Source organism: Gorilla gorilla, chromosome 12 (assembly GCF_029281585.2).
Source record: "Gorilla gorilla gorilla isolate KB3781 chromosome 12, NHGRI_mGorGor1-v2.1_pri, whole genome shotgun sequence".
In the NCBI taxonomy this organism is placed as follows: domain Eukaryota; kingdom Metazoa; phylum Chordata; class Mammalia; order Primates; family Hominidae; genus Gorilla; species Gorilla gorilla.
In genome coordinates this window covers 96,279,583-96,294,132 of record NC_073236.2, presented here as the reverse complement: position 1 = coordinate 96,294,132, position 14,550 = coordinate 96,279,583, and the positions used below count along the sequence as shown (strand labels likewise).

The 14,550-nt window shown below is 35.7% G+C and overlaps 1 protein-coding gene across 15 annotated transcripts in view; it reads right to left on the bottom strand.

Annotated features, from left to right (window-relative positions):
• The window catches only part of THADA (THADA armadillo repeat containing), a 368,672-nt gene that overhangs the window by 245,084 nt on the left and 109,038 nt on the right, over positions 1-14,550 (bottom strand). For all 15 annotated transcript variants that reach the window (XM_055377797.2, XM_004029147.5, XM_055377798.2 and 12 more), the window contains one exon: positions 9,777-9,868. In XM_055377797.2, coding sequence (XP_055233772.1) covers positions 9,777-9,868 — 92 coding nt within the window. The remainder of the gene's footprint in view (positions 1-9,776; positions 9,869-14,550) is intronic.

The following is a 14,550-nucleotide window of genomic DNA, read 5'->3' as shown; positions in this document are numbered from 1 at the left end:
AAGTGAATTAGAGTTTATATTAAAAAACAATGTTAACATTCTGTTAGCTTGTTAGAGTTTAGCTCTGAACCAGGGAGACATTTCATATTGCAGAATAGCATTTTCTTGGTTAGGAACTGATTACATTCAACTCAGAATCTCTATTTTAACGTTCTACAAAACTTTGTAAAGTCATGTGTAAAGACACAGACTTTGTTCCTGGGTGAGATTTTTATAATGCAAGCTGCTTACAGGAATGAATTTTATGGAATCATATATCCAGACACTTGTACTACTTCACATCTTTTAATAATTACATAAAGAAAATACATAAAAGAAAAACATATTTTCCTATTAAGCTAAAATACTACATACATAGTCTTAAGTCACTGTTCTTAACACAAACATTTTCAGAGCTTTTCAGATAGCCTAGAAGAATGTAGTAGCACACATGATTAGTTACCTGATCAATATTTATTCCTCTATCTCATCCTTCCTTTTAACAGAACTGATTTTGGTTGGGTATTCACCCTTCTGAGTAGTCACGTGCTTCGGGGAGAACCAGCACCAACCCCAGACCCAACTGATGAATCCTATTAGTCTAATTATAGTGGATCTATTTCCCTCACCAGGGATAAGCTGGGGCATGCTAAGATGTTAACTCTGGCCAATAAGATATGAAGAAAAGTGTGTAGAGTGTGGAGGTGGGAACATGGGAACATAAACAAGAGGAAATGCTGTTGCTCTTAAAAAGAAACAGAAATGCACAAGGCCACTGGGTATTGTGCCTAGACACTGCAGTGTCTGGATATGATGGCTGGAACTGAAGCCATCTTGCAACCATGAAGGAAGCTTGCCTGGGGCTCATGGCATCACATCAAGGATGGCACAGCAGAAACATGAAGGGAAATCGGAGTCTCTGATGATGTTTTCAACCTCAAAAGAATCAATCCTCTTTAAAACTTCCTGGTTATATATGGGATAGTAAGTTGTCTGTATTTAAATTTTGATTTGGGTTTACTGTTATTTGCAGCCAAAAGCATTCTAGCTGCATAAGTCTGAATTATTTCAAGCCTCTGGGTAAATGTTAACAGACGGTGCTATTACTGTGGGGATTAGGAATGACAACAACAGAGTATGCTACTTAATTTACTAGCAAGACTGTATTTCAAAGCTGGTTACTATGTTATGTCATTCTCCCTGTCGGCACTCTTCACCCACCCCACAAACAGATACATATATCACAGTCATGCAAGCTAGGTACTAATCTTGCTGATCAGTTCACCAACTGTATTATAGGCACTATCTTCCCCATACTAATGGTCAAGTCATTGGGAAAATGGAAATTATGTTCTTCTGACAAAATGTTAGAAGATTCTAACCTAGAATATAAAGTTCATTCTCTCAAAGAGGCATTTTGGTTATTATAGAATTTTTAAAGGTCTACAATTATGAAATTTTCCTAGATTCAAATGTATTGACTACCTACTATATGTAGGACGCTATTTTACATTTTTATCTGACAACGTGGGATAATTTACAGTGTATTTAGCTGTAACTAAAACTAATCCTTTCTGTTGCTGCCAAGATATATCTCAAATATATATATCTTTCTCACAGTAGATATATCTACTGCTCCTAATAATCAGAAATATGCCTTTCACCTGCCTTAATCAGTATCCTGACAGCAGTATTCCCCAAACTGTTGGATGGAAAAAAAATGGCAATATATGTTCTTTGAGAGACAGAGAGAGAGAGAGAGAGAGAGAGAAGGGAAGAGAGAGAATCTCCATGGTCAAATAATTTAGGGAAATGCTCATACTGCATGCTATATCCCACTCTTGATGATTCTCAAAACACATTATAGCACAGGTCTGAGAAACCTGTCATTATTTAATTCAGCATTTCTAGTCAGTGAATAACAGAAAAATCTATTTTTCACTAAACATCTCTTAATTTCTTGAGAAAACTAGTATTCGTTAAAACATAGGACATATATTCCCCATTAACATAGCTGCTACTCAATTTAGAAGTGGCACACAAACACTAAACACAGAAATAATCACACCAAATTGTAACCAGGCTTTAAAAGCTACAGAGAGAGCTACTTATTCATGAGCAACTCCCTTTCAAGGCCTTGCATCACATTCTCCATGCCCACCAGCCAGTGGTACAGAATGCAATCACTTCTCAAATAGTTCCTAAAGCAATGGTTTTATCACAGAATACTCTGATACAAAGACTTCTAAATGAATCCTAATGTTCTGTAAAATTCAAACTAGTCTCCTGACATGTCTGTTTTCCACACTCACTGATAGTCTCAGAACCTACTACAGTGCCTATGCAGACTAAGTGACCATGAATCCTTGCTCTAGGAATGAATGACTGAATGAACACTTCCATCATGTCCTCTCTTTCCTCATCTGATTCATCTTTTAATTTTCTTAGACATGTACAATGTGTGTTCCAACTTCTACATCTCTGTTTATGTTACATGATCCCATATGCAACACCCTCTTCTCTACCTATTGAAATCCTGACCATCCTTTCAAGTCCGGATTCAACCCAGACTGCTACATGGAGAATGGCCTCATCCTCCTCTGACCTCTTATCCCCTGACAGTCAGTGCCAGAGAGTTTGATACTCACATTTCCTAAACTAGTTTCCATGTTGGTCTTACCTCTCAATAGATGGTAAACTCCTTGAAATCTCAGATGTGTTATAAACTACTTTTGTACATACCAGGATGCCAAGGTCCATAAGGAGTATTCAATGAAAAAATTAAGAGTATATTTTATTTAAAAGTTCAATGTACAACAACAATAGCTGGAAATTCCTGAGATTTCCAAACTGTACATTACTCAAATCAGTAGTTACAAGGACCAAGTTCTGAATAAAGAAATATTATCCAAGTTCTAAAGAAACTGTTCCCTCTGGCTTTAACCTCTTAGACTCCATTTTCTCATTTGGAAAATAGCTCAGTGGTATTTCTCTACAGGTATTGAAGGAGCAAGAAATACTGCTTGTAAACCCCCTGATAAATGAAGACTTTATCTCATATTCCTGGAAGCAATCCTGACGTCTTAAATTATGTAATCCTGGTATTACATTATATTAGTCTGGCCCATATAAAATGTAAGCTACAAAAATACCAAAGCTAAGAAAAAATATTTACTCATGCTTTTACTAAGATGCAGAAAGAGGATACATGCATTGCCAAAATTCCATAGAACATGCTCAAACTAAAGCAACAATGCCTTAGTTATTAAAGAAGGCAATGGCCTGAAGCAGTACTTAGAAATAAAGATTACTTGGTCCACGTAAGAGTCAATATTTAAGAACACAATGACTAATTCCCACTTCAAGTTCATGAAAACATTTCTTTTGAAGAACTTCTTTTCAGTTAAAAACTTTATTTGTGGTTCTCCTACCTGTAATCTATGAACCTAAGAACGAACAAAAACTTGAAACATGAAACTCTCTAATAGGCCAAAGTGTCAGTATAGACTTAATTCTGACTTTAGGAACATCTCAACCAGGGTTACACAAAACTTGTACTTTACCTCTCAGTCTCCAAAAATACTCATTTATCTACTCTGCCTAAAGAGTAGATAAATGATTGAATGTTAATTCTACAAACAACTCTGGAAAATGCATGAATGACACTCCAGACTATACGAAAACACTAGAGCTCTTAACTTACCTTCAAATCATTAATATTTATAATCTTATGATAATTAAAGCACCTCTTTGAGAAAATTAACTTCATATTTTAAATCAGAATCATCTGAATCCAAACTAGTATTACTGTTGCTAACAGAAACTTCATTTCTAAATAATCGACTGATTTTTTAAAATGTTTTAGTTGAGCTTATTGTGAACTAAAAATAACCATTAAATTCTATCACCAGCACTAGCTCTGTGACCTTGCACAAATTGCTTAACTTTTCTGCACCTCAATTTTCAGATCTGCAAAATGAGAATGAGACTGGATGACTTCCTAGGTCCTCTCAAAGATAAAAACAAATAATAATAATGGTTATTAGTATCATTTTAATTAAAGATATCAATGAAAGACATAAGCACAGACTCTAGAGAAAGAGTTAAGTCTAGAGAAATCGTATCATAAGCAAGAATTATCATAAGCCTCAAAATCCTCTATCAATAGCACCAAACTATTATCAAACATAAGAGTTTTATAGAGATAAATGTTAAAAAAAAAAAGTTAACTTCTTGCTAGCAACACTGATATCCTTATCGGGGTAATTTCATTCATTCTCTACTTTCTAACCAGAAAACTAAGATTTCTACCTTCATAGTTTTACGACATTCCCGGTTGACATTAGAAACCTTGAGCCTTGCTCCTCCCTCACCTCTGTCTACATGAGAACAGCGAGGGGCTCACTGAGGTAAATAAATTCATGCACCAAAAAGTACACATCCTTATTGTCTTTTACCGTCCAGATAAAGAATCTTAAAGTCAACCCAAAACAAAATTCTCCTCTGGTTTACTCCTACCTTTCCTGCTAAAATCAACCTACTATGTGGGAGATTTGAGATTATTGGTCAACATTCAGACTTTGGGTGAAGTGGCTAATTTCCCACAGAGTCTGACAAAATAAAATCTAAAGCCAACTCCAAAAAGGTGACACCCTGCCCATGAGGGAATCCGTTGTTTGGTGTGTAACAGCATGTGCTCTGCAGATGGAACTGGCTTTGTGTTCTAGTTCTGCCACTTTCTGGCTGTATGGCCACAGGCAAGTAGCTAAACCTCATGAGCCTTAGGTTCCTCTTCTGCGAAATGAGGATGATACTGCCTACCTCGCAGAGCTGCGATCTCGGCTAAGTTAGACATGTATAAAGGGTCTGGCATGGCCCACGCACTAAAGAAATGTTACCTTCCTTCACAACTTCTCCTGTCCTTCTACACAACTGAACAGAGACTCCAGCACCACAGATAACTGCCATATTCTTCATCAGACTTGGAGTCCCCTAGGGCAGAGAGTATTTCTGATTTATCTTTGGATCCCAGTAACTAGCAGAGGGCCTGGCCCAGAGTAAAAACATAATAAATGCTTGTTCAGTGGAGAAAATTAGAACTGTTTGGGTTTGAGGATGTTAATAGTACCCTGGCCGCTCATGCCTATAATCCCAGCACTTTGGGAGGCTGAGGCAGGCGATCACAAGGTCAGGAGTTCAAGACTAATCTGGCCAACACAGTGAAACCCCATTTCTACTAAAAAAAAAAAAATTACAAAAAATTAGCCAGGTGTGGTAGTGTGCACCTGTAATCCCAGCTACTCGGGAGGCTGAGGCAGGAGAATTGCGTGAACCTGGGAGGCAGAGGTTGCAGTGAGTTGAGATCCTGCCATTCAACTCCAGCCCAGGCAACAGTGCGAGACTCTGTCTTGGGGGGGGGAAAAAAAAAGAAAAAAAAATTACCCTGGCCACAGTCAAAAGAAAATTCTGCTTTTCAATTTGGCCAAATAGGGCTTGCTACAAGTTACTATGTAGTTCGAAGCAAATAAGCTATTCTGAATTCTAATAATTACATTCTCTAAAATATGAAAACCCAATTGCCCTGCAGCTTTCAATTTTAGTTTTGAGAATTCAATTCTTTCCCAAACAATAGAGTGGGTAACCACAGAAACTTGTGGAATCTCTTTTCCTAGAAAACATGAAGAACAGGAGAGAAGCCAGTCTGTCTGGAAATTGCTTCAAAATCTCTCTATAAGCACGATGCTGGACTGGATTAGATGCCCCTTGAAGGATCCTTCCAGACCTACACCACTAAAATGCTAAGAAAAATAACTGAAATAATTCTCTATCACTTATACCCTGGAAAATAAAATAAATACAATTTAACATCTCCCAACATAGTCACTAGAAACAATTTTACTTGGATCATCCCATGATTTTAGAAACACATTTTCTTCTTAAATTGTACTAAATTATCCTAAGCTATTAATTTGAATATGAGCTCTCTTTAATAAGACAGAATAGAGATTGTACTTAACACAGTAAACAAAACTATTATTTTGTTCCTCTTTCAATCTACCTGTTTCCATGTACCCCAAATCTACTCATTTCCCAATGCCTTGTAAAAAATACTACTTCCCCCCAACATATACTCCACTCAGTTCTACCGTTTATAAATTTCTAATGTGTTCATCACTCACATCACATTGTACAGGTGATTTTTATATGGTGTCTCCTATTTGTATCTGACTCACATGTAACAATTTTTGTCTTCCTAACTGAACTGTAAACTCCTTGAGTAAGATCCAAGTTTTATATTCTTCATGTACTCCCCTATTATGTTAATACTGAGTTCATGATAAGTGCTTTCAAATTCTCATTGGCTCACTGATTTAAGGTGGAGAGTGTGCAAAAGCTAGACAACGCTATACATTAAGCACCTGTATGAAGCTTTGGCAAAGCACACTCCAAGAAGTCAAAAATAAACCTTTTCTGATTGCTACATATTGACATGTGTCATTTAGCTGGGACTCACAGCTGAAAGTTAATACACACAGGGGCTAAAAGGAAAGACCTAGAGCTAAGTGCCATATTAGTTTAGCTCCTGTCCTATAAGAAACGAGGAGCTATGAAGGTGAGCTCACTCACATGGAGATGGAGGCTATTTTAGAAAACATGCATATTGCACAGGTTGCAGAGCTTTGCTGGTTCTGATTTTACATAAAATCAGTTCTTCATTCTGTCAGGCCAAGTCAGTCAGGCAGCAATAAACAGAAAGGAAAAGAGCTTTAAAAATTAAAATTGTAATAATATTATTTTAAAAGCACAAGTGAAACTTGTGTTTTCTCATTCTTTAAAACCCAAAAAACACATCTAAAATAAGACTAATGGGTGCAAAAATTCAGTCATTACAGGTACACTCTACACACTTACAAAGGATCCTTTGCTCCTTTCTTTATATATGAAACAGGAACTTCTTGTCTCTACTATGCGACAGGGACTGTTCTACGGCACTGGGAATACATCATTTTACCAAACTTACAATTCCAGTAACATTATGTAAAGCCTTACTTTAGTATTTCAAAGAAAGAAAAGACCTCAGGGATATTCCAAACCTTATTTTACAGAGAAGAAAACCAAAGCCCAGAGAGGTTGGCTATTTTGTCTCAGTTGATTATAAGTGGTTATATTGTAACAAACACAGGAGGAGAAACCAGATTTCTTATTTCTCCTCTAGTAACAAAATTTACTTATTCATTAGGCAATTATTCCTATATGCCTTCTATATGCCAGGTATGCAAGAATGGTTAAGATACTGACCTTGTCCTCAAAAAGCACGGTCTTAAGAGCAAGACAATCAGACGAGTACAATCACAGAAGTGGTAACAGAAAAAAAACCAAACTATATCTCTAATCGCCTAGGACTTCCAATATTTTAAAGAAAATGAACTTCTAATAGTTTGTTTTATCCTCACAATAGCCCTAGGAGTAGACAGCACAGATCTTATTATTCCTGGTATATAGATGGAGAAACTGAAGTGCAAAGTGGATAAGGGGGCCTATTAAGGTCATCTCCAGTGGCAGCAAAATGCCTAGAGACCAGGTTTGTTTACTCCAAGTTAGACCTTTATTTCCCATTAGATGGAAAAAGCAGATGTTCTTTTTATGTCCAGTTCCCTCTGACCAAGAACACACATTTCCAAATTGTGAGCAGGACAATCTGTGGTTGTGAAAGGAAACAACTGACTTGTGAGGTGTGTCACCGGCTGAGGTTAGTTATCCGGTGGATAAGTAACCAACCAAGATATCATTATTACTAGCCTTCTTGAAGTGCCCATTACGTACCCAGAACAGATGAAAAAGGTCCTTCCTTCAGAAAGTTAATATTGGAAGGAATGGTCATATAAACATTTAAACAAAAAGTGACATAATTAAACAAACTAAAACTAAAAGAACCATCACAAGCAACTGCAAATTTAAGACACTAAAGGTTTTGCAAAGCAAACCTAATGGGAGCTGCCAAGAAATATATCTTCATGGGTTAAACAGGGAACAGAAGCCTTGTACACATAATGGTCCATACCGATGTTCAGATTACTAAAATTAAAAGCTCTCACATTCTTCACAGTTAAAAACTTCTCATTCCTATTTCCTTTTTTCTAGAAACCTTATATATTTTGTAATCTTTCCTATCCAAGAGGAATAAATTTATAACGGAGGTTTCCATCGTAACTTTGGCAAAAAATTAAAATTGTATGGTATCACTGCCCTATTCTTCCTCCCTCAGATACAACCTAAATGAGGTTTTCTCATTTTCTGATCATTTTCTCCTATACATAGTAAAATGTATATATATTTATATATACATTCAAGAATCACTTCATAAAAAACAAAAAAAAATTTTCTTCAAGTTCAGTTTTAAACATTAATTTTACTTGTTTGATGACTTAATATCATATTTCATTTATACCAGTATTTATCAAGGCCTTATAACATGACCCAACTGTTTTAAACTGTAGCACACTGGAGAACTATTAACAAAATAGACAAAGCTAAGGAGAAACAAATATTAGTGATTTCAAGTTAGTGACAGGAAGAATTTCTTTAAGAACAGGCTAAAAAATAAAAATTATAATCATCCCTCCACAAGAGTAATGTTTTATTTATTTAAAAAATCCTCAGTTTAAAAAAAAATTAAAAAGCTCTCTGGTATTGCCTGAACATGCTCAAGGGATTTATACTTACAGCCAGTTACCTTCCTTTTAAATATCTGGTGAATGTTACAGGGTGACAAGAAGCAATTTAAATGATAATTCGGAAATACCATAGTAGGTTTCATTAGAATTATCACTAGTACATCACAAAATGATTTCATATTTTTTTAATTCCTAAGATTTAGTTCCATCACACAAAAATGCATTTCAATAAACATTAGCTTAAAACTTAAATATGAAGCATAATGACTTTTTTAGGTAAGAAGGGAATAGGGCTTTGAATATAACTCTAGATCCTCAAGAGAAAGACCACTGGGCCAAACTGGATCCTAGATAAAGTTAAGGAAGTAATTAAATGTGCAGCAACAGTGACATCTAGTGTTAACAATTGCAAGTCAATTAGATTACCATTAAATCCTCTTAAGTGCTAAATAACAACTATTCAAAGCTTTTCTTCTTTAAAAACAAACAGATCTTGTGCATTTTTATCTAAAAACTACCCAAAATCAAAATGGTTCCACAGGTTTCTTTTCAGGCATAACAAAAAAGCTGTTTTTTTAAAGACAAAAACAAATTAGACGTTAAACATAAAACTAAAGGCCAAAAGTAAAAAGCACTGTTTATTTCTTGTGGTTAACACATATAGGTGCTCCTCTTAGTACCAGAGTTTAATGCAAAGGTAATGTGAGAGATGTTCTAATGAGAGTATCACAAACATTTAAACTTCCACCTATAAAATTAAAGATATTATACAAGCTAGGATAATATATACAAGTAAAGTTAAGACATTTCAGGACTACTTAAAGAAGATGCAATTAAAAAAAAAAAAAAAACACTAGCTTTTGCATGGAGAAACAAGCTCTACATTTCACCCCTTGCTACCTTGCTAAATTTTTGTTGCTTTGAAAGGTCCACTTATTAAACAGTTGATATTTTTGCCCAAGGGTTTATAACTTGGCAGCATAAGTTAATTTATTATAGTATTTTTATAGTTTTATGCTCTAGATGAATCTATAACAGTAGGCACAATTTCAAAATTTGTTTTTGGCCAGGACAATATTGTATTTTTTAAAAAAAGTAAAGTTAGCCTTAAATGGAGCTTACCTATTTGTTTTGGAATGTTCATCCTTTGCCCTTTTAACTCCAAAAATTCTCGTGATCAAGGCACTAAAGAGAAGTGTGGATGAATTTCGCACCTAATGTACAAATGAAAACACAATAAGGGTTAAATATTCTTGGCATGAAACCAACGTTTACAATGTTCAAACTAGATAATTTAAAATCATTACCTAACTGGCTAGTGTGAGGCTAAAAAGACAGATTTGTGTTCATAAAATAATTTAAAAAAAAAACTTTACAGTCATCGATTCAATGACTTAAATTGAGCTCTACAACCCAATCACATGCACACAACACAGTCTTTTCCTATATTCCTAATATTACCATCAACAGTTTTCACTATATCTCTGCACTTAGAGCATCAAATAACACTTTTCTAAAAATTCATTTTTCTATATTCTTCCTGACAATGAAGATTGCAGTAAAACCTCAGCTCTTTCCACTTATTTTCTGAAATCATTTTACCTATGAGAAAATACTTATAAAACCTAACTTCAAAGAACCAGGCCCAGTGGCTTACACCTGTAATCCCAGCTACTTGGGAGGCTAAAGTGGAAGGACTGCTTGAGGCCAGGAGTTTGAGACCAGCCTGGGCAATACAGTAAGACCCCCATCTCAAAAAAAAAAAAAAAAAAAAGTATTTTTTTAGAGATTTTTTTGTTTGTTTTTGACTTTTTGTTGTTGTTGTTGTTGTTGTTGTTTTTACAGCCATGGCACATGCCTATAGTCCCAGGTAGTCAGAAGGCTGAGGCAGGAGGATTGCATAAGGCCAGGAGTTTGAGGCTGCAGTAAGCTATGATTGTGCCACTGTGCTCCAGCCTGGGCAAAAGAGTGAGAACCTGTCTTTAAAAAAACAAAAAGAAAATCCAAAAATCCTAACTTCAAAGAATCCAGGTAATTAATATGGCTAAGAAAATAGTTAAATCCAAAATCTTGCTTATCAGCTTCACAATGCAAGTAACTTATCAAGTAATTTCAATACTGAAATTAACTGATAACATTAGTAAAGATAAGAGGCAGGAATTACCATGAATAAACACAAATTATTTCTCCAAGATGATAATAATCTTTTCCCTATCTTTTCCAAACCAATGTGTCAAGATGCTTTGGAAGATCATAAAAGGGTCTTGACTGTTTTGGCACTATAGGCTTCCTCAATTACTCTGTAAAAATCAGTGTAGAGATATATATGTACTCACCTTGCTACAGTGTGTAAGGCCCTATACCAGCACCATGGATAAGATCCAGAAACAGAAAACACATACTTACTGGTATTACAGACCTTATACTCTAATTAAGTAAGTGACATAACCACATGGTGTGTTAAATAGCAATATAAGTAGAAAGATCACTAAAAGTAACGTTAAGATTTAGAAAACAGCTTCCTGAAAGCGCTGCCCTTAGAGTCACAAGCTCAAATGCTCACAGGAACAGTGAGTGACACAGGCAGCAGTGGACTTGGTCTAATGCAGTCAGTGTCAGCTGAGTTGCTGCCATGAGGAAATATAAGTCCAGTTTTGCCAGATCATCTGCTTTTTCAAGAGAAGCCAGAAACCCTGGTTTTTATGTGAAATCTATTTTGAAATGCTGGCAGGAAATTAAAGGAAAAAAAGAACCAAACACCATGAAAGCCAAATAAAACAGTGGTAGGCTAGTTTGTCCTACTGGCCACCAGTTTGTAACCTCTCCTCTAGAAGCCCAGAACTGACTCAAGTCATGCGTGGTAGCCATAGAAGTGAACTTTACAGATATACTGGCACAATCCATATCAAAAATGCAATAAAACCCTAAAACTGAACAGATTCACTTACGTTCATTCAACAGCCATCAAACATCCATGGAGGCCCTACTATGTGCCCTGCCTAATTTAATCCCCAAATAACAAATCAATCCATGCTGTTGTTACTTTATCAATATAATCTCTGCCCTCATTCAGGTCTGGATTATCTTCTACCTGATCTAGTAAGGTAGTTCCCAAAGACTTTTAGGTCTAAGATGACTTGGTAAAGATATCTGGGACCTTCTCTCCTCTCAGAAATCACACAAAAACACAAAAAAGAAAAGGAAAACAGAAACAGACTCCATCTTGCCCTAAGCCATACTTTCTGACAAAGGCTGCCAGATGCAGTAAAATTAAAACAGGAGTGCCTGGAGATGTTGAGAAATGCACACCTTAAACAAAACTGTAGAGGACTATTTTACAAAGTGAATGGGCACCCTCTGAAACAAAACTCCTTTGATTTGATAGACTGACCGCAGAAGACACATGTCTTTTTAGTAATATTAAGATGGACCAGACGGTTCTAATCCTATCTGCCTGATCCATCCTGATATGGTCTGAATATTTGTGTTCCCCAAAAATTCATATGTTGAAATTCTAACCTCCAAGGAGTTAGGTGGTGGAGGCCTTTGGGAAATAATTAAGTCATGGGGGCAGAGCTCTCACGAATGCGATTAGTGCCCTTATAAAAGAGGCCCCAGTGAGCTGCCTCACTTCTACCATGTGAGGACACAGCTAAAAGGTGCTATCTATGAACCAGAAAGTAGGCCTTCACCAGACACTGAATCTGCCAGCATATTGATCTTGGACTTCCCAGCCTCCAAACTGTGGGAAATAAATTTGTGGTATTTTGTTATAGCAGCCAGAAGGGACTAAGATATCCCTTATAAAGTGCCCTCATTAGCAATCAATGATGATCATTACATTTTCCATTAGGTGTAGCAAAATCACGATATTCTATAGGCCTTCTGCATTAATCATTCACATCCTCAGAAAAACTTTACTTTTTTAAAGCTTTTCCTCATCTGCTATTTGGTTACCCTGTTTATCAGTTAGTAAAGAATTATTTCCATATATTGATCATTTTCAGAATAATTAGTTCATGCCATACCAACCTCCAAAGGTGACTGCATGATTGTTTTAAAATCACTTTTAAATTACTTTTTTAAATTGAGGTATAATTCACATATAAAATTTATTATTTTAAAGGATGCTATTCAGTGGTTTTTGCTATATTAACAAAGTGTGAAGCTATCACCACTAACTAAATTCCACAATATTTTCATTACCTCAAAATGAAACTTGGGAGCCGTTAGTCGTCACTCCCTATTCTCCTGCAGTAGGAAAGCACAATCTACTTTGTGTCTCTATAAACTTAACTTTTCTGGATACGTCATATACATGGGATCACGTAGTATGTGGCCCTTAATGTTTGGCTTCTTTCACCTAGCATAATGTTCTCAAGGTTCCCCCATGTTGTAGCATGTATCAGTATGTTATTCCTTTTTTATGGCTTAATAATATCCCATCGTACAGATATACCGTATTTTTAAAATCTGTTCTTCATTTGATGGACATTTGGGCTATTTCTAATTTGGAATATTATGAATAATTTTGCTAAGAATATTCATGTACAAGTTTTTGTGTGAACATGTTTTCATTTCTCATGGCTATATACCTAGAAGTAGTATTGCTTGGTCACAGAGTAACTCTATGTTTAACCTTCAAAAGAACTGCCAAAGTGGTAGCACCATTTCATAGTCTCACTAGCAATGTATTAGCATTCCAATTTCACCAGTTCTCCAATTTCTCCACATCCTCCCTAATACTAGTTATTTTCCATGCGTTTTATTTTAGTGGGCATGGAATGGTAACTCATTGTAGCATTTCCCTCATGACTAATGGTGTTAAGTATCCTTTTGTGTGCTTACTGGCCATCTGCCTATCTTTTTTGGAGATAAATATTCTTTGTCCATTTTAAAATTGGGTTGTCGTTTATTATTGAGTTATAAGAGTTCTTTATATATTCTGGACACTCCACTCTTATCAGATGTATAATTTGCAAATATTTTCTCCCATTCTGTGGGTTGTCTTTATACTTTCTTGATTGTGTCCTTTGAAAAACATTTTTTTTCTTGATGCTGGTTAAGCTTTATTTAAAAAAAATTTTTTTTAACTTTTCTAAGACAGCTTCTTGCTCTGTCGCCCAGGATGGAGTGCAGTGGTGTAATCATAGCTCACTGCAGCCTTGAATTCCTGGGCTCAAACAATCCTCCAGCCTCAGCCTTCCGAGTAGCTGGGACTACAGGTGCATGCCACTATGCCCAGCCAGACATTTTTAATTTTGATCAAGTCTAATTTATCAGTTTTCTTCATTGCCAGTCTAATTTATCAATTTTTGTATTGCTTGTACCTTAGGTGTCATATCTAACTAAATGTTACCTAATCCAAGGTACAAAAATTTACCCAGGTTCTCTTCTACAAGTTTTATAGTTTTAGCTTTTACATTTAGGTTTTTAATACATTTTGAGTCATCTGCATATGGTATGAGATGGGGATCACATTCATTCTTTTGCATGTGGATATCCAGTTGTCCCAGTACCATTTGTTGAAGGCTATTCTTTCTCTACTGAATTGTCTTGGCACCTTTATTAAATGTGGGGGTTTATTTCTGTACAATCAATCCTAATCTGCTGATTTATATGCCTAACCTTATGTCAATGCCACAAGCTCTAATTTACTGTTGCTTTGCATTAAGTTTTGAAATTGGGACCTGTGGGGCCTCCAACTTTGTTCTTTTTCAAGATTGTTTTGGCTATTATGGGTCCCTCACATTTCCATATGTATTTTAAGATCTGCAAAAAAAAAAAAAAAAAAAAAAAAAAAAAAAAAGCTTGAAGGGATTTAACAGAGGTTGTGCTGAATCTATAGATTAATTTGGGGAATACGTCATCTTAACAATAGTTAAGTCTTCCAGTG